Genomic DNA, 19,667 nt, shown 5'->3' on the forward strand with positions numbered 1-19,667 from the left:
CCTGATTTTACCGTACATTTCTGCCATATGTACATCAACTTGACATAGTCACCACTCATAAGCTACTACTAAATATATTGTAGAAACTTGAATTGTTTGTAAAGGTGCTTTGCAACGATTTGAATCGTGAAAAGCGCTATACAAATAAACTTGAATTGAATTGAATTATATTTTATATAAGTAATGGTCACTGTCAAAGTCATTCATTTGTGTCGGTGTGTACTGGCACTAAAATAAGTTCAGTCATGACAACTCTCGGAACAGTTTATCATGGTGATGGATATGACAATGTTAATGTATTTGGCGGAATAGATCTGCTACACTGCTGCTGTTGGTTATTGCTGTAGTTGAAGATTATTGCTGCTGCTGCTGCAAGCAAGTACAGGAACTTGCTACTGCCAATGCATATGGCGATACGGTGCCGTGAGTATTTAAGACATACTGCTGCTGCACAATAGCATGTAAAATAACCCGTAGCAGATCTATACAGGTGGAGCTGGGGAAGGGGGAGGGCTTCAGAGAACTCAGTGGGAATCTCAGTGGATACTAGCCAGGCATATAAATGCAAGGCATTAAGCTCATTGGCTGTATGTCCAGCATGAACCAATCAGCTTTTGCCAAGTCGTTTAACTCTCTGAATATCATCAGCTACGTTAACAACCCGTCAGCTTGCGCCATCTAGAGTTTCATGGCTGAACTATTGATTAAAATAACTAAAGCATAAATTCATAAATTAAATCTATGATCTGTTTATTTTAACTCTGCCTCAGTCCTTAGACCATTATTTCATGGCCAAAGTTAATTTTTGAGCTCAATATATAAATTTCGATAAAAAAAAAAACAAACAATGCTAACACATTAAAATGTAACATAATGTAAAGGAAACAGCATTGAGGTTCGCTTCGTTTGAACCAGATACTGAAGCAGTCACGTGGTTTTCAGGCGAAAGCTTTGGATGTCATAGATCACGTGCTTTTCTCAAAACGAATCGAGCTCCGATACAGTGCTTTAATGTGAAATGTGTTGTTTTTTTGATACAAGCTTCAGAGCTTCCGTGTTGAACGTAACATCACTACAATACTGCACTTCGATAATGTGACTAAAATAGGAATACTCCACGTCTTAGTTCGATTTGTGTTTACTTCAAGTATGACTTTCGCCGGATTAAGATAATCAAAAATCTCTGTTTACATAGTAGATTCTTAATCAGAGTATTGTCTTAAAGGGTTAAGTCACCCAAAAAATGAAAATTAGCCCATGTTTTACATCCTAGGTGCATGTGACTTTCTTCTTTCAGACGAATCCATTCGGAGTTATATTAAAAATTGTCCTGGCTCTTCCAAGCCTTTCAATGGGGATAAGCGGGTGTTTTTTGTCAACAGTCCAGAAGACGTGAAATAAAGTGCATGCATCCGTAATAAAACGTCCCTCACACGGCTCCAGGGCGTGAATAAAGGCTTGCACGTACAACAGCCAGCAGAAGTGAGAAAAAAGTGTTTATTACGTTTGAAATATTAATATTTTTCCGGAGGATGACGCAGGATATATGTGTGTTTGTTTACAGGAGCAAAGGAAACATTTTTCTTTACAAATTCACATTTTGTGCTTCTAGTTCATGACCGGCATTTTATTTTGTTCTCTCTCCGTGTTTGTCACTAATCACGTGACACATACATCATACGTCATCCACTGGAACTGTTTCCGGCAGTTAGATGAACTGAGAGAGAAGTGTTTATTACATTTGAAATATGGATATTTATCTTACAAAAATGCATGGATTTGCTACAGGAGGCCTTTATTCACCCCCCGGAGCCGTGTGAGACACGTTTTATTACAGATGGATGCACTTTATTTCACGTCTTCTGGACTGTTGACAAAAAGCACCCGCTTATCCCCATTGAAAGGCTTGGAGGGGCCAGGACAATTTTTAATATAACTCCAAATGGATTCGTCTGAAAGAAGAAAGTCATATATACCTAGGATAATTTGAGGGTGAGTAAACCACAGGCTAATTTTCATTTTTGGGTGAACTAACCCTTTAAGCGTGTTAAAATCGGAATACTGTTGTCCATGTAAATGTACTGAATGAGTGTTAAGTCACCTAATAAGTCACCCGAGTTCAGTCTGCTCTCTATTCTGACTGTTTTCTGTCTAAAGCCATACGATCTTCCCTAAACCAGCGTCACACACATCTCTCTTCATCTCATCTACAGTAATTACATTTGAGATTTAACTGAAATTTTACAATCGCTGGCAATTGCCCCCGATCACCTACAGGAAATGACATCGCTCGCCGGGTTCTCTGCCTCTGATAGATCTCATTTAAATGGCTAGAATAACTGCAAATTAACAAGATGAAGCTGAGTCAAGGACACACAGCTATTCTGCAGGATTCAGACGCTTGAATGGATCGATCGTGTGAAAAACGCTGAAGAGCTAGACATCAAGAAGCACTTTTGCTCTCAATCACTGCCATTTGGTTTGAGAAAATTCATACTTTTCAACAAAGACGCATTTTCAAAAGTGACAGTAAAGACATTTTTAATGTCACAAAAGATTTCCATTTCATATAAATGCTGTTCTTTTGAACATTTTATTCATCAAAAAATCCAGAAAAATAAAATGTATCACGGTTTCAACAAAAATATTGGGCAGCACAACTGTTTTCAACATTGATAATAATCAGAAATGTTTCTTGAGCAGCAAATCAGCATATTAAAATGATTTCTGAAGGATCATGTGACACTGAAGACTGGAGTAATGATGCTGAAAATTCAGCAACGCATCACAGAAATAAATGATAATTTAACAATATATTCACATAGAAAATGGTTATTTTAAATTATAATAATATTTCACTATTTTTACTGCTTTTTTATTAAAAGAATGCAGGCTTGGTGAGCAGAAGAGACTTCTTTCAGGATAGTTAGATTTCAGGTAATTGGCAAAGTGGACACTTCAATTTGACATATTTTAACATTATTTTCAACATTAAATTTCACTATTAAATTCTTCACCATCCTTATGTCTGATATATACACACACATTTTAATGAATATAAAATACCTTAATAAATACATTTTATGAATTTAAGTAAATAAATTAATACTAATTAACTTAAATTAACTTACTAATTTTTTATAATTAAACATTTAATCACAATTCCTATCTCTACTAAAAAACATGATTGATTATTGGCTGCCAAGACCATTATACCATGAAAATTACATTTTCTACAAAGACAAAGTTTAATGCTATTTTTGTTTTAAAGTGTTACAATGTGAATTTAAATAAATAAGGAAATAAATTAAAAAGTGTATTACTATTTATTACTAAATATATATATATATATTGAACTACATTTTCATAAATATAAAATATTTTAATATACATTTTAAGCTATTCTAATCTGAATTTAAAATTAATTAATTCAATACATTTATATAGTGTTTTTCTTGATACTCATACACTTGAGCTATAGTATTATTATTATTATTACAATAAATTAACTAATTACACATTTTCATAATTAAATGACATTAAATTCTTCATAAAACAGCTTGATGTTTGACTGCCGAAAGCATAAAACCATCAAAGCTCAATGTTGCCCAAACTTTAGTCCCGTTGGTCTCCACATGAAGCAGTTTGGTGTGTTTGAGATCAGATCTACTGTAACTCTGAGCGTGTTATAATCAGCACGCTCTTCACCCTCTCAGTCCAGCAGTCTCTTCCAAAGCTTTATTATGCAGTAAAGCAGTGTGAAGCTGCGCTGTTCCCTCGAGCTCACGCCCTACAACCTCCCGCATGAAATATTGAAACGGGCCCAATCTCATCAGCACAGATGTGCTATTTTTAACTCGACGGCAATGCTCATGACGCCTTTAAAGAGCCACGCACGCTTCTTGAGAGAGACTGGCGCTCCTCTGCCTGCATAATGAAGAAAGCAGACGTGTTTCTGAAGCTCTGGATGCTGGAGACGGGAAAGTTTCGTCTCAGTCTCTGGGGTGTTTGGGGATTTTGATGAAATTTTGCATGTTCTGATTCACAACAACATCATGAGGTTCCTGACAGTTGTGGGACATTGTTTGAGTTATCCGGCTAAATCGTGTCAATATCAAGTGAAATGAGGCGTTTGATGGCCGGGCTGAGCGATATGATGATATATACGGCCTGATGCTTGATGGTAGAGATTTTCTTGTACGTTTACATGACAAAACATTGTTCTGTGAAGCAGAGTTTAGTACAAAAACAGCTTCAAATGCATCTCAACTCTCTCTATATGCAATTATTTATTTGAATAAAATGTTTAAAATAAAATTGATGAATATAAAACAATAAATTATTAAAAAAATATTTTTATAAATATATTTATGTTTAAAAATTATTTATATTTTATTTCTATCATTTAATTAATATTTAATTTACTTTAATTTTAAAGAGTTATAATGTGAATTTAAATAAATGCATTTGAATAAATATAACATATTTAAATACATATTTATATATATATATATTAGTGCTGTCAAATGATTAATCGCATCCAAAATAAAAGTTTTTGTTTACATTATATACGTGTGTGTACTGTGTATATGTATTATGTATGTATAAATACACACGCATGCATGTATACATTTCAGAAAAATGTTACATTTATATATTACATATATTTATATATAATATTAATTATATAAATATACATTTATGCATGTAAATACATGTAAATATTTTCTAAATATATACTGTATGTGTGCATTTATACATACATAATAAATATACATAGTATACATATTATAATTAGAATGTGATTAAACAGTTTAAAATAGCTGGGCTAAGATATATAATAATTTTTATGACTGCAGAAATATGTTCAGTATACACATTATCCCACCGGTCACAATTTTGACCGACCATAAAACACAAGTTTTCACACACTTTCCCAAAAAAATGAATAAATAATCAAAATAATTATTGATTATTTCAAAGGGTTACTAATTACACATCATTTGGATATTTTCATGTCTGGGAAAAACATAATTTAATATAAGAATCTTTTTAAATAGAATTTCCAAATTTATTCCAAAAATGTTAAATTAATATTTTTTATTTAAATTTGATATATATATATATATATATATATATATATATTTATGATATATTTATCTGATAAGAATCACCTGATCTTTTGATTTGAGTTGATCAAACATTTTAAAAATCATTTTAAATTGGATTTCTAGCAGAAAAAAATAGCTGGTGAAATTGATATAGGATTGTGGTCATATCGCCCAGCTCTAACTATGAAATGTCGCCCAAAAAGAGGATGTTTATTGCATTAAAGAGCTAGAATGGACAAATGTGTGGGATTTGCAAAGCTAAAAGCAGATATCGTCCTCCAGCTAATGATGGAAAGCTCAGCACCAGGTGTTGCATCCCAACCAGCAAGGTTAAACAGAAAGAGGTGACAAATGAGTGTGGAAGTGGGACACTGCCGGCGTTTCTGTTTCTGGGTTACACATGGCTTATATTGCTGCCACTTTATTTCAAAACACTTTGATTTCTTCCTCTCCCCTCCGCTCGTCCAGAACAGCGTCCCTTGGGATCGTTTAGGACCGTCCAGCTCGCTGTGTCTGATAGCATCTTTAATTATTCACATCCTCTCGGTCTTTGATAATTACCTGACCGGCCGTGCACGTGAGGTTATTTTTAGCCGGCGAGATGAACAGGTTTCATTAGAGATCCGTCTGATGCGCGGGAGGTGACGGGGGCGCCGTGTCCCCAGAAACACGGCCCGAGTCATTAGACATTCACCGAAAGTAGGCCATCCGCGGCTCGGCTCGGCTTTGAGAGGGAAAAAACCAGGATGAGGAAGGTGGAGGGAGACATTGATGACTTACTCACAGCCGTACGCAATAGCAGCCAATTAAGATGCCGAAGCAAGACGGATGCTAGTCGTGCATCAATAATGCCACTTGGTTAATTAGTCATGTGCATCAAAACGAACACAGGTTACGGAGAATTCTTTATTTTTAGAGCCGTCAGTCAACTCAGAAATGTCACTGAATTAATGATAGAATAACAAGATGAGATGATTAATAAGTCAAACTAATCGCATATCGATCTGACAGATGGAAAAAGCATCAAACAGATGTCAGCGTACTGTATTTCACATTCATGAAGCAGTTTTGTTCACGAATGCACATCAGACATTACTGTTTTTTAGCATCTTGCGTCATGAGCGCTACTAAACTGTTATATTTTATTGTTATATTTATTTATTTATAATATATTAACATTAATTATTATCAATATTATATTTATTGTTTTACATTAATTCATATTAACATTAATATAAATTTAGCATCACTATAAATAATATTTCATATATATATTTTGTTTTTTTATATATAATACTAAATTGTGCTAAATTAATGTTAAACTAGTAAATTTCAATCCCCAATGTATAATTTTAAATGTAACATATTACAATATTACATGAATATTAATTTTACATGATTCATAATTAACAATATTTATTATATTAAATATTATATTTTTATGTAACGTATTGTACCAAATTAATTATATTATGATTGTGTTTTATTTATAATATAATACTAGAATTTATTAATCATATTATATTTAATAATTTATATTATTGCTATTAATTTTAATACATTAATATTACTTTAATATTAATTGAATTTCATACAATTTATATCATGTTTTTATTACAATGAATTGTACTACATTAATTTATTATATTATTTTTGTGTAATAATAATAATTGTTATATATGTTTATAATGTTATATTTATTAAAAATATATTTTTAATAATTGGTCATATTTATTATATTACATATTTTAATATAATGAATGATTAATATTATATTTAAGAATATTAATTCTAAAACATTATCATATAACATTAATATTAGTTTATCATTACTATAAATAATATTTAATATATATCTTGTTTTTATGTAATACTAAGTTGTGCTAAATCAATGTGTTAAATTGGTACACTTCAATCCCCAAAGTCTATATATGTTATATCAGTGCGACCTATTTTATGTCAACACTCGATTCTGCGTCATTTTACCAGCAGAAAAATCCAATTATCACAAGAGGAGTCATTATACACATGTCCTGGAATAATAATGTATATCCTGGAATATTAAGATCAGCCGGCAGCTCTAATGCAGTTAAATTCCTGTTCCCAGCGCACTGTAATTACGATGGATTTCCTGCAGCGTCTGCGGATGCAAATGTCACACGTGTTCTGCAGTAAGGGATTATACGGCGGATCGTTTGATTGACGGCTCACCTTCGCAGTAGGCGCTGTCCTCGCGCAGCGGCCGGAAGCCGGTCTTGCAGCTGCAGCTGGCTCCGGCGTCTAAGTTCACGCAGGCCGAGTTCTCCGTGCAGATGTTCTCCTCGGTGCAGAAATCGTGACCTTTGACCCCAGACAGAGGAGATTTGTGTTCATGGATTCATGCTACTTGAAACACTGACAAGCTAAAGGTCAAACTACACACCGATTATTGTCTATGGACCCTTTTCACAAGCCTGTGACGACGCGTTGAAGGGTCATCAGCATCGTAAATCCTCGATTTTAATTTTTTTTAAATGTATGTGCATTTATAACACTAATAGTGCTGTCAAACAATTAATCGCGATTAATCGCATCCAAAATAAAAGTTTTTGTTTGCATAATATATGTGTGTGTACTGTGTACATTTATTATGCACACACACAGTATATATTTTAAAAATATTTACATGTATTAACATGTATATATTTATATTCATATAATTTATATTATACAAAATATATTTAATATATAAACATAACATATTTTTCTTAAATATATACATGCATGTGTGCTTATTTACAGTGGGGCAAAAAGTATTTAGTCAGCCACCAATTGTGCAAGTTCTCCCACTTAAAAAGATGAGAGAGGCCTGTAATTTTCATCATAGGTATACCTCAACTATGAGAGACAAAATGAGGGAAAAATCCAGAAAATCACATTGTAGGATTTTTAAAGAATTTATTTGCAAATTATGGTGGAAAATAAGTATTTGGTCAATAACAAAATTTCATCTCAATACTTTGTTATATACCCTTTGTTGGCAATGACAGAGGTCAAACGTTTTCTGTAAGTCTTCACAAGGTTTTCACACACTGTTGCTGGTATTTTGGCCCATAAGGTTAGGGCCAAAATACTTTCAACTCCTCAAAGATTTTCGATGGGGTTGAGATCTGGAGACTGGCTAGGCCACTCCAGGACCTTGAAATGCTTCTTACGAAGCCACTCCTTCATTGCCAGGCGGTGTGTTTGGGATCATTGTCATGCTGAAAGACCCAGCCACGCTTTCATCTTCAATGCCCTTGCTGATGGAAGGAGGTTTTCACCAAAATCTCACGATACATGGCCCCATTCATTCTGTCGTTTACACGGATCAGTCGTCCTGGTCCCTTTGCAGAAAAACAGCCCCAAAGCATGATGTTTCCACCCCCATGCTTCACAGTAGGTATGGTGTTCTTTGGATGCAACTCAGCATTCTTTCTCTCCAAACACGACAAGTTGAGTTTTACCAAAAGTTCTATTTTGGTTTCATCTGACCATATGACATTTTCCCAATCCTCTTCTGGATCATCCAAATGCTCTCTAGCAAACTTCAGACGGGCCGGACATGTACTGGCTTAAGCAGGGGGACACATCTGGGGCACTGCAGGATTTGAGTCCCTGGCAGCGCAGTGTGTTACTGATGGTAGCCTTTGTTACTTTGGTCCCAGCTCTCTGCAGGTCATTCACTAGGTCCCCGTGTGGTTCTGGGATTTTGCTCACAGTTCTTGTGATCATTTTGACCCCACGGGTGAGATCTTGCGTGGAGCCCCAGATCGAGGGAGATTATCAGTAGTCTTGTATGTCTTCCATTTTCTAATAATTGCTCCCACAGTTGATTTCTTCACACCAAGCTGCTTACCTATTGCAGATTCAGTCTTCCCAGCCTGGTGCAGGTCTACAATTTTGTTTCTGGTGTCCTTTGACAGCTCTTTGGTCTTGGCCATGCTGGAGTTTGGAGTTGGACTGTTTGAGGTTGTGGACAGGTGTCTTTTATACTGATAACGAGTTCAAACAGATGCCATTAATACAGGTAACGAGTGGAGGACAGAGGAGCCTCTTAAAGAAGAAGTTACAGGTCTGTGAGAGCCAGAAATCTTGCTTGTTTGTAGGTGACCAAATACTTATTTTACAGAGGAATTTACCAATTAATTCTTTAAAAATCCTACAATGTGATATTCTGGATTTTTTTTTTCTCATTTTGTCTCTCATAGTTGAGGTATACCTATGATGAAAATTACAGGCCTCTCTCATCTTTTTAAGTGGGAGAACTTGCACAATTGGTGGCAGACTAAATACTTTTTTGCCCCACTGTATATATACATAACTAATATACACAATACACTTTCATATATTATGTAAACAAAAACTTTTATTTTGGATGCGATTAATCACAATTAATCGTTTGACAGCACTAAACACTATACTTTATCACCTTTGCATCAAATTGAAAAAAAAAACTAGTTAACACTAATGTGAGGGTGTTTCTAATGCAGTGTCTATGGGAGCGACCGTAAATTTGACATTGTTCTTTCTTCTGACTGCCGTTATCAGTCTCAATCACTCTCAATGCAAAAAATATATTTGTGGTACTCTTCCATCCACTGCTCTTGAAGTTAACCCAACTATGACGACTTCCACTGCTAAGAAACCCAGAAATGTAAAAAAAGGTCCATAGTACGTATTGTAACGATAAGTAACTTTTCCCAGAGGTTTTTCGTTCAGAATAAAGGCAGATGCACTTCCATACCTCTGCAGACTCTGCAGCATCTGTTCGTCAGTGTGATCTGATCAGATTCAGCGCAGGTGAGCTGCGGACAGTCTTCAGAGCTCGCAACTCTGTGCATCGTACGATCCTGATAAAAAATTTAAAAAAAACGTCATGGAAAGAAACTGTTTATCATTCCCCTAAAAAAATTATATAGATAAATATTTCTGAATGGTGGCTAGGGAGTTGCTAGGGTACTCTGGGTGATTGCTAGGTGGTTGCTAGGCTGTTTGATGTGGTTGCTAGTCAGTTGCTAGGGTACTCTGGGTGGTTCCTAGGTGGTTGCTAGGCTGTTTGAAGTGGTTGCTAGGCAGTTGCTAGGGTACTCTGGGTGGTTCCTAGGTGGTTGCTAGGCTGTTTGAAGTGGTTGCTAGGCAGTTGCTAGGGTACTCTTGGTGGTTCCTAGGTGATTGTTAGGGTATTCTGGGTGGTTTCTAGGCAGTTGCTGATACTTTGGGTGATTGGTAGCGTGTTGCTAGGTGGTTGCTAGGCTGTTTTAGGTTTTTGCTAAGTGTTTTCCTAGGGTACTATGCTAGGCAGTTGTTAGGGTGTTGCTAGAGTACTCTGGGTGGTTTGCTAGGGTGTTGCTATGCAGTTGCTAGGGTGTTATGGGTGATTGCTAGGGTATTCTAAGTGATTGCTAAGGTACACTGTGTGGTTGCTAGGCTGTATTATGTGGTTGCCAAGCAGTTGCTAGGGTACTCCTGGTGGTTCCTAGGCAGTTGTTAGGGTGTTCTAGGTGGTTGTTAGGCAGTTGCTAGGGTACACTGTGTGGTTGCTAGGGTGTTTCTATGAGGTTACTGAGCAGTTGCTAGGGTGTTATGGGTGGTTGCTAGTGTATTCTGGGAGGTTTCTATGGTACTCTGGGTGGTTGTTAGTGTACACTGTGTGGTTGCTAGGGTTTTGTAGGTGGTTGCTATGCAGTTTCTAGGGTGTTATGGGTGGTTGCTAGTGTATTCTCTGTGGTTGCTCGGGTACATTGTGTGGTTGCTAAGGTGTTGCTAGGTGGTTGCTAGGAATTTGCTAGGGTACTATGCCAGTTGTTAGGGTGTTCTGGGTGGTTGCTAGGCAGTTGCTAAGGTACTCTGTGTGGTTGCTAGAGTTTTCTGGGTAGACAATAGGAAGTTGCAGATAGATACATATTAAACATATACTACTTTTATATATTTAAATACTACTAAATATTATATAAATACTTATATTCTTGTAACTGTAAATAAAATATAAATACAGTTTTATTTATTTTGTAAAATGTTTGTACTTTTAAATACTTATGTTTCAATACTTACTGACACTCTATCCACTGATACATTGATACTGTTAAGTGCTTTGACACAATCTGTAAAAGCGCTATATAAATAAAGGTGACTTGACTTGACTTGACTTACTGCTAAATAGTATGTAAATACTTAAATTCAATATATATATATACTATATATATATCTGCCATGACAACTCTTGGCGGGATTGGCATGGTAATATATATGACAATGTTAATGTATTTGGTCTTGCCGGAATATTACTGAGACTTGCTACTGCCAATACATCCACAACATGCTGCTGTGAGCATGTAATAAATACTGCTGCTGCACTTATAACATATATGTAATAACCCCCATAGCATACATGAATCACCTCGTAGCAGATCTATACAGGTGGAGCTGGGGAAGGTGGAGGGTTTCTGAAGCACGCTGCAAACTGCTACAGCAAGCACTAGTCATATATTTGAATGTTGAGCAGCGAACTCATTGGCTACCAGTACAGGAGAGAACCAATCAGCTGTGCCATGTGATAATGATGTCATTAGGTCAGATTGAGTTAGACATAACAGACTGCGCCATCTAGAATGTCGTGCCAGAACTCATATATATTTATATACACAGAGGTGTCAAGTAACGAAGTACAAATACTTCGTTACCTTACTTAAGTAGAAATTTTGGGTATCTATACTTTACTGGAGTAATTATTTTTCAGCCGACTTTTTACTTCTACTCCTTACATTTTCACGCAATTATCTGTACTTTCTACTCCTTAAATTTTAAAAATAGCCTCGTTACTCCTATTTCATTTCGGCTTGTTTTCATTCCGGCTTCTCATCGTTCAAAAAAAAAAAAAAAAACCTATCCAGATAAATCGTGCCATCCGGATAGAGTGAATTTGATTGTGGTTGGATGAGAAGTATAAACATATACCATTCCGACACCCTATTGGTTTGTACGCGATCCATCACACCTGCACATGACACAAATCACGTCACACTCCAGCAAGGACATAGCCAGTGTTGGGGTCGTTACTCAAAAAAGATTATTTCTTAAAAGTTATTATTTCTCCACTACTGGCTCATTTATCAAACGGGTGCTTTCTCTTCGTCCTCCGCAAATTAAGCTACAGTAAGTAGTTCGGTAGAGAGACGTTTGAATAAATTAGCGTTTGCGATTGGCAATGTTGTGCTAAGTAGGCTATACTAACTTTGTAACTCGTTACCCCCAACACTGGACATAGCAGACGTATGTAGCCAAGTACGAAGATGTCCGTGGCAGAGACTCAAGAAGAGAGCTCGAGCGAAATGTAACTGATGTAGATTACCCTGTTGTTGTACATACAGCATTGAGTCCAAAGTGTTTGTTACATCTTCTAGTTAAATGTGGCATTGTTGCCATTAGCTATAGAATTGAGCATAGTACAAACCAGGAAGGTATCAGGACTGAGATGTTTTTTTTTTTTTTTTTGATTAATCACTTGGATTAATCATTAATTTTGACAGCACTAATGTTTATTGTATATAGACAACCATACAAGGGTAATTGTTACTAAGCCTGCCCTGGGTACAGCAATTTTCTTGTCCGTTGCCCTCGCAGATTCCTGCAGCTAAGCTTGGGTGTACATTTACATTCCAATAAAGGTTAATGATGACATGCCTCTGAAGTTTGACTTTTTGCACCATTACAATACTTATAGGCAACTAGTCATCATATCTTCCGCTCCATGAAACACGTTAATGCTCAGTAGTACACATATATGGTTCTTTAATGTATTTGCATTGTACTAAAATGCGTTCATTTTTAATGGGCATATATGCGGCTGAAACAGGTAGCCTAGTGCATCCCAAATCTTTCAACATTAACATTTTAATATAACATTATAGTCATTATGGCCTTTAGAAAAATGTTTTTTTGAGGAGGTGGGGTAGTGCACAATAGGCTGCTGTGGCACGGCCTAAGCTTTTGTCCTTAATGGCATTTTTTTTCCTTACATTACTTTTACTTTTATACTTTAAGTAGTTTTGAAACCAGTACTTTTACACTTTTACTTGAGTAAAAAGCTTGAGTTGATACTTCAACTTCTACAGAAGTCTTTTTAAACCCTAGTATCTATACTTCTACCTGAGTAATGAATGTGAATACTTTTGACACCAGTGTATATACATAAGTATGTTTTTATTCATTTTTTGTTTTTGTGTGTAAATCTACGGCAGTGTTTGGAGAGATCTGTACCCTGCATTCAAACAGCTGGCAGAGTCCCGCGGTGGGATGATGAACAGCACAGCGTTGTCCTTCCACCAGCGTCTGCTCCGAAAACAAGCACATCGCTGCAGAAAAACAACAACAAACACACACATGTGAACTCCTGTGCATGAATGAACACACAACACTCAGAGCAACACGCTCACAATGAAAGTTAATTGGCTTCCAAACAACACTGGACCCCACTGACTTTCATAGTATGGACAAAAAAGTCAATTTTATTTGCATTCTATTTAGTTAGAAATAAGCATGACGTGACTCAGCAGAAACACAAGCAGCACAAATCAAACCTGCACTATTAATGTGAGAAAGAAATGCTACGGTATGGAAATTTGGAGCAAACAACCAACGATTACAAGATGTCTGAGGAGATAATTGTTCCCTAGACGGCAATTATTTCCTCCTCTAACTTCAAATACAATTCGGCATACAGAAAAAACCTCACCGAGAACCTGTTATATAGTTTAAAATGAATCATTATTGCTGTTTGCTAAAACAGTCCTCATGCATTGTTGAGGAGAGTTTGCTGGTTTAAACGCACATTAACAATATCTGCTAACATAACTTTTAACTCTTTATTTCATTGATATCACCATTAGGCATTGAATAACACTCCTTGAACAGTAATTATAGTAAGTGAATTTGATAATTAAAGCTCTAGTAGATCATAAATGTCATATTATTTAATTGCAGGTTTGTGTTTTTGTTCCAGGAAGTTTGCTGCAGTAAGATGTAAGAGATTTCCCGGCGCAGTAGGAGAGCGTTGCGACCCGTAAATAGCAGCCAAAACGTTCTGGAGAGAAATCTTCTGGAGATACAGAAGACTCAGAGACGCTTTGAAGCAAAGCGTTTGCCGAATGGCCACAAACACCATCAGAACCGAAGCGAACGCTTTATAGATGTCTGATGAAAACAATCTGTCAGCACATGTCAGCTAAATTACCACAAATGAAAAATTATATTCAGAAATGAATCTTTAATGTTTGTTTTGAGTGAAACATTCAGCTGAAGCTCTGAAATGGAGTTTGAACCAGACAGTTTTACTTCAGAAGGGATGGAGAGTTACCTAACACTTATACTAGTGTAATTACAGTACACTAATTATCCAAGAGTAAACATGAAATGGTTTTGCTGCCATAATGTGATACATTTATAAGTTGTTTACATTTAGTCGTGATACATTCAGAATGTCGTCAAAAGCTTATATGATATAATAAATATATCATTTATATTATTATTATTAAAATTAAGATTACAGGATGCATTATTAATAATAAAATTAACCATTTATTTATAGAGCACTTGTATAAGTTTTATAACATTTTATAATAAAATTATATTGATGTAAAATGATATACAGAAGAATTCATTCATGCAAATGGGAAAACTATGTAAATATAAATCACAAATATTAAGAGGTTATTTTATTTTTTTATTTACATTTTTCCGTCACACCATAGGACACATTGATACGTCAACTACCCATACATATATGGGTACATATATATATGTATGTACTGTATGTATGAATGAGAAATATGAGAAATCTTGATGAAGTAATAGTATATTTAAACATTTATGTAAATATATGTAAATTCATCTATGCAAATAATAAATATTCATGAACTGCATGCAAAATTCAACAAGCTCAAAAAAATGATTTTATATTTTTCATGTTGAATCAGGCAAGCTGTGTTATATTTGTATGTGATATTTAATTTATAAATGATGTTATGTTTTCACTTTTTGTACATTTTTGCTACTTCTATGTAAACTAACTCATGCAGGATTAAAACAAAATGGGCTTGCGCTGCAGAAATGAGCGCTAACTCTGAAATTTGCATGGATATCAACTATGACTAATAATACAGCAGGGTCATCTTCACTTCTTAATTATAACCGAATAAATCAGCTGTGACAATAATGACCCATATCAAACACTGGGCTTCAGAGACAGCAGCTCATCAGGCGACGCTAACTGATTGATTCCTCAGTGCTGAATAACAAACCAGCCGATCTGTGATTGTGTTTCCACTTCATAAAGCTTGCACTGAAACAGCTTTAAAGTAATGTTTAAAATCAAGTATAGATTTGCATAACCCTTGCAGGGCTGCGTTTATTGGCTTGTGATAAATAATTGATTTGAATATGTAAATGTGCTGCTTGACACCTCTGGAGATGGAGTGTGGATGTAGCTTAGCAACAAAAGTGTGTGGTCAGTTGTCAGGCAACCCTGTGGAGGCGGTTGTATGGAGTGTGTGTGTGTGTGTGTGTGTGTGTGTGATGGGAGAAAAGTGCTATTGTTGGCAATAAGGAGTGACAGAACAGACCATGAACACAGAGTGGTGTGTGTGGTGTTTGTGTGTGTACTGTACTGTGTGTGTGTGTGTGTGTGTGTGTGTGTGAGTGTGCATTTGTGTGTGCGTGCACGCGTGTGTGCATTTTTGTGTGTGTTTGTGTGCAAAGGTATTCGTGTGTGCAGATTTGTGTATTTGTGTGTGTGTGTGTGTGTGTGTATGCAAGTGTGTGTGTGTGTGTGTGTGTGTGTGTGATGGGAGAAAAGTGCTATTGTTGGCAATAAGGAGTGACAGAACATATACACGGAGCAGGGTGTGTGAGTGAGTGTGCATTTGAGTGTGTGTGTGTGCACTTGTACAGCTATCTTTGTGAGGGCCGGACCATCGGAGTGAGGACAATCTTGTAAAGTGAGGACATTTTGGCTGGTCCTCACTTTCTTGGACCCCTTTAAAGGCCTGTTTGAGGGTCAAGACTTGGTTTTAGGGATCAGGTTATAATAGGATAAAGGGTAGGTTTAGGGTAAGGGTTTGGGTGAGGCACTTAGTTCTGAAGGTTAGGGTTAGGGTAAGGAGCTAGAGATTGCATTGTGTCAATATATGTCCTCACAAAGATAGCTATACAGAGTTGTGTGTGTGTGTGTGTGTGTGTGCGTGTGTGTTTGCGTGTGTTTGTACTCACACTGGCATTCTTTGCAGCAGGTTCCTGTCACATACTCTGGGGTCGTACCATCAGGACACTCGAGCAGGGGGCACAGAATCTTCTCACAGCGGACCGTTCCATTCTACAGAAGTGCAAACGTTCAGTCAGTGCTGGTGAGTCGTTAGTTACTGAAGATGAAGCTGTTGTTACACGGCAGTCAAGATACACTTTTGTAGTTTGCTAATGTACAAGTGCAACAGCTCTGTGAGGACTGTTCATAATAATGACCCTTTAACGATTCACAAAATGATTAATTCAATGATTTATGAAATGATTTTACCTATAACGATAACTATAATGATAAGTATATCAATAACTATAATAACTGTAACTATGATTTATATTATAAATTAACATTTAACATTATAACTGCACTTATAATGATGATAAACAATTACTTCAATAACAAAAACTATACTGGTAACTATACTTATAACGTTAACGATAACTTAACTATAATTATAACTATAACAACAACTTTAATGACAACTATAATTATAACTATAACTAATAATTAGAATGATAACACAAACTTCAATAATAATACTATAATTATAACAATAACTATAATGACAACTGTAATATAGTTAACAACTAATAACAATTACCATAACGATAACTGTAATTATAGTTACTATAACTATAACAATAAATATAATGATGACTGTAACGATATTATAATGGTAACTATAATGATAACTATAACAATAATTACAACTAAAATAACTATAATGACATCTACAACTAACGATAACTATAAAACAATAACTATAATGATAAGTACAACTATAGTGATAACTATTTGTTAAATGATTCACTAAATAAATCGCTAAATGAATCAGAAAAGATATTAAGATGCTATTAAGATTTTTAAAGAATATATATAGAACTGCATTATTTAATTCAGGCTAATTTTTTTAAATATGTAAATTATTTTAAAAAAATAAACATAATTCAATATATATTCTCTGAAAACAGGTCTTAATATTTTACACTATTTTACTTCTCAAGTAAATTGACTTTGTTTTAATGATGTTTCAGTTTGTTCGATATGAAATGTGTTACTGGAAGATAAGAGCAAAAAAAGACTCAACACAGTATATGACACAGCATTCAGTATATACATAAATCCATATTTAATCCCAAAATAGATTGCTTTAGAGGGTGTAAAGGGACTCACGTCTCCCTAAAGCACGACATCCGTCACTTTAAGTAAAGTTAAGATAACGTTCCTTTCACAGACTGTCCGGATCTCACTATCTTCCTGTTGGTAGTTACACTGGGACGTCTGTCGCATCCGAACCGCGATCGCTGTCTGTTTGGACACACTGAGCGCGCTGGAGACCGGCTAGCGTCTGTCAGAAGAGCACAGGGACTTCTAAAGATAGGACAGAATCCCTCCGTCTGTCACTTTGCATTCGGCAAAATATTCGTCTTACTCTCAGATAATAAATGTGTAATGAGTGAAAAAGAAGGAGGAGAGAGAAAGCTTTCAGCGAGACCTGCTTCACATCTGTGTTTACATTACGTTTGCTACACTGTGAGGACAGGCGTCAGAGGAATGTGCTGTCATGTTTGACCTTTGACTTCGACATGCAAGCGCACTTCTAATTAGCTAATTGCAGACTGTGTGATTGGGCGAGGAAACTGCGTCTAGTCGTGTGTGCGCCACTCAACTAGTAAACCTTGGTTTATAAACTAGGGGTGGGCAGATTGATCCTAATATTGATAATATATCAATACCAACATTGGTATTAATCGATACTTTAGGTTAAGTTTCTCTCCTCTACACTTAAAACATTGCTACCATTGCATCAAAGAGTAGACATGTCTGTTTGTGTCTAGACGCCGCTTCTTTCACATCTGATATTACTCCTCCTCCCTGCTTTCTGCTGTGTTTTGTTTTCGTCCCATCATGTGACTCAGCGGTACCAAGCGCAAACGGAGCGGATACTTTTGGCAGCAGTAGCTACATTTCCATTATTCTGTTATAATGCACATTTTGAAGTATCGCATGAGAAACGTGTGATGGAAACGCCAAATTTCGATTAAAAATCCCTTAATTCGCAAAAAAAGTTTTTACGCTCGCTTTGGGTACTCATTTTGTACTCATGTGAAAAAGGTTTAATGCGAATAATGGATAATGGTTAAACACGTTTTACTCATGTGAAAAAGGTTTAATGCGAATAATGGATAATGGTTAAACACGTTTGCCAAGTTCCTCCAAGCACATCAAAAAATCATGTGACTTTGCGCTATGGAATGGAAAATTCCAATTAACCAGCGGACCGATCTCATTGATAATGATAGCTATAATGATAATTATAATGATAAATATAACTATAATGGTAACTGTATCAATAACTATAGTGATAACAATGACTATAATCCTAACTATATCGATAACTATAATTATAACAAAAACTGTAATTATAGCCGTGACCATCATGATAAGGATAATATAAAAATGGTTATTGTATCAATAACTATAATGGTAACTATAACGATAAATAATAACTATTACTATAGTCATGATGATTTGATAACTATAACTATAATTATAATGATACCTATAACATTAACGTAATGATAGCTTTAACGAATAACCATAAAGACAAATATATATGACAATGAATTATATATATATAACTATATAATGTGATTGACTGTATGATTGTTATGATAGCATAACAATAAATATACCTATATTAAAATTTAAATCATAATGATAACTATAACAATAAAGATAATGATAAGTATAATAGTCATAACAATAAGTATACCTATATGATAATTATGATAACTATGCTAATAACTATAACAGTAATCATAACATGACTATAATTATAACAATAACTATAATTTTATCGATAACTATAATGATAAATACACCTATAATGAATGAATTATTATGATAGCATAACAATAAATATACCTATGATAATTATAATCATAACAATAACACTAACAACGTACGTAACAATAACTGTGACCTTACTGATGACCAGGGCCGCCTGCAGGATTTCTTCCGGGTTTTTTTTTTTTTTTTTGGGAGGACCTAATGATCAGTGAGACCAGAACGAATGTGTCACACGTTTTAAACTCAACAAAATGGTAAAATACATCTATCAAAAGCATGCTCACAGATGAAAACAACAGAGAACAAAACAGCGTTGGATGAAGTGGATTAGAGCTAATGGTTTTTATACTGTACAAACCATATAATCTATCGCCCTACACCAACCCTACACC

The 19,667-nt window shown here is 35.3% G+C and overlaps 1 protein-coding gene across 1 annotated transcript in view; it reads right to left on the bottom strand.

Moving 5' to 3' along the window:
- The window catches only part of nell2a (neural EGFL like 2a), a 115,066-nt gene that overhangs the window by 57,945 nt on the left and 37,454 nt on the right, over nt 1–19,667 (bottom strand). The window contains exons 9-12 of the mRNA XM_058766330.1: nt 16,395–16,497; nt 13,389–13,483; nt 9,877–9,982; nt 7,323–7,451 (exon numbers count right to left, since the gene is read on the bottom strand). Coding sequence (XP_058622313.1) covers nt 7,323–7,451; nt 9,877–9,982; nt 13,389–13,483; nt 16,395–16,497 — 433 coding nt within the window. The remainder of the gene's footprint in view (nt 1–7,322; nt 7,452–9,876; nt 9,983–13,388; nt 13,484–16,394; nt 16,498–19,667) is intronic.

The sequence above is a fragment of the Onychostoma macrolepis genome, chromosome 25, assembly GCF_012432095.1.
Source record: "Onychostoma macrolepis isolate SWU-2019 chromosome 25, ASM1243209v1, whole genome shotgun sequence".
Taxonomy (NCBI): Eukaryota; Metazoa; Chordata; class Actinopteri; order Cypriniformes; family Cyprinidae; genus Onychostoma; species Onychostoma macrolepis.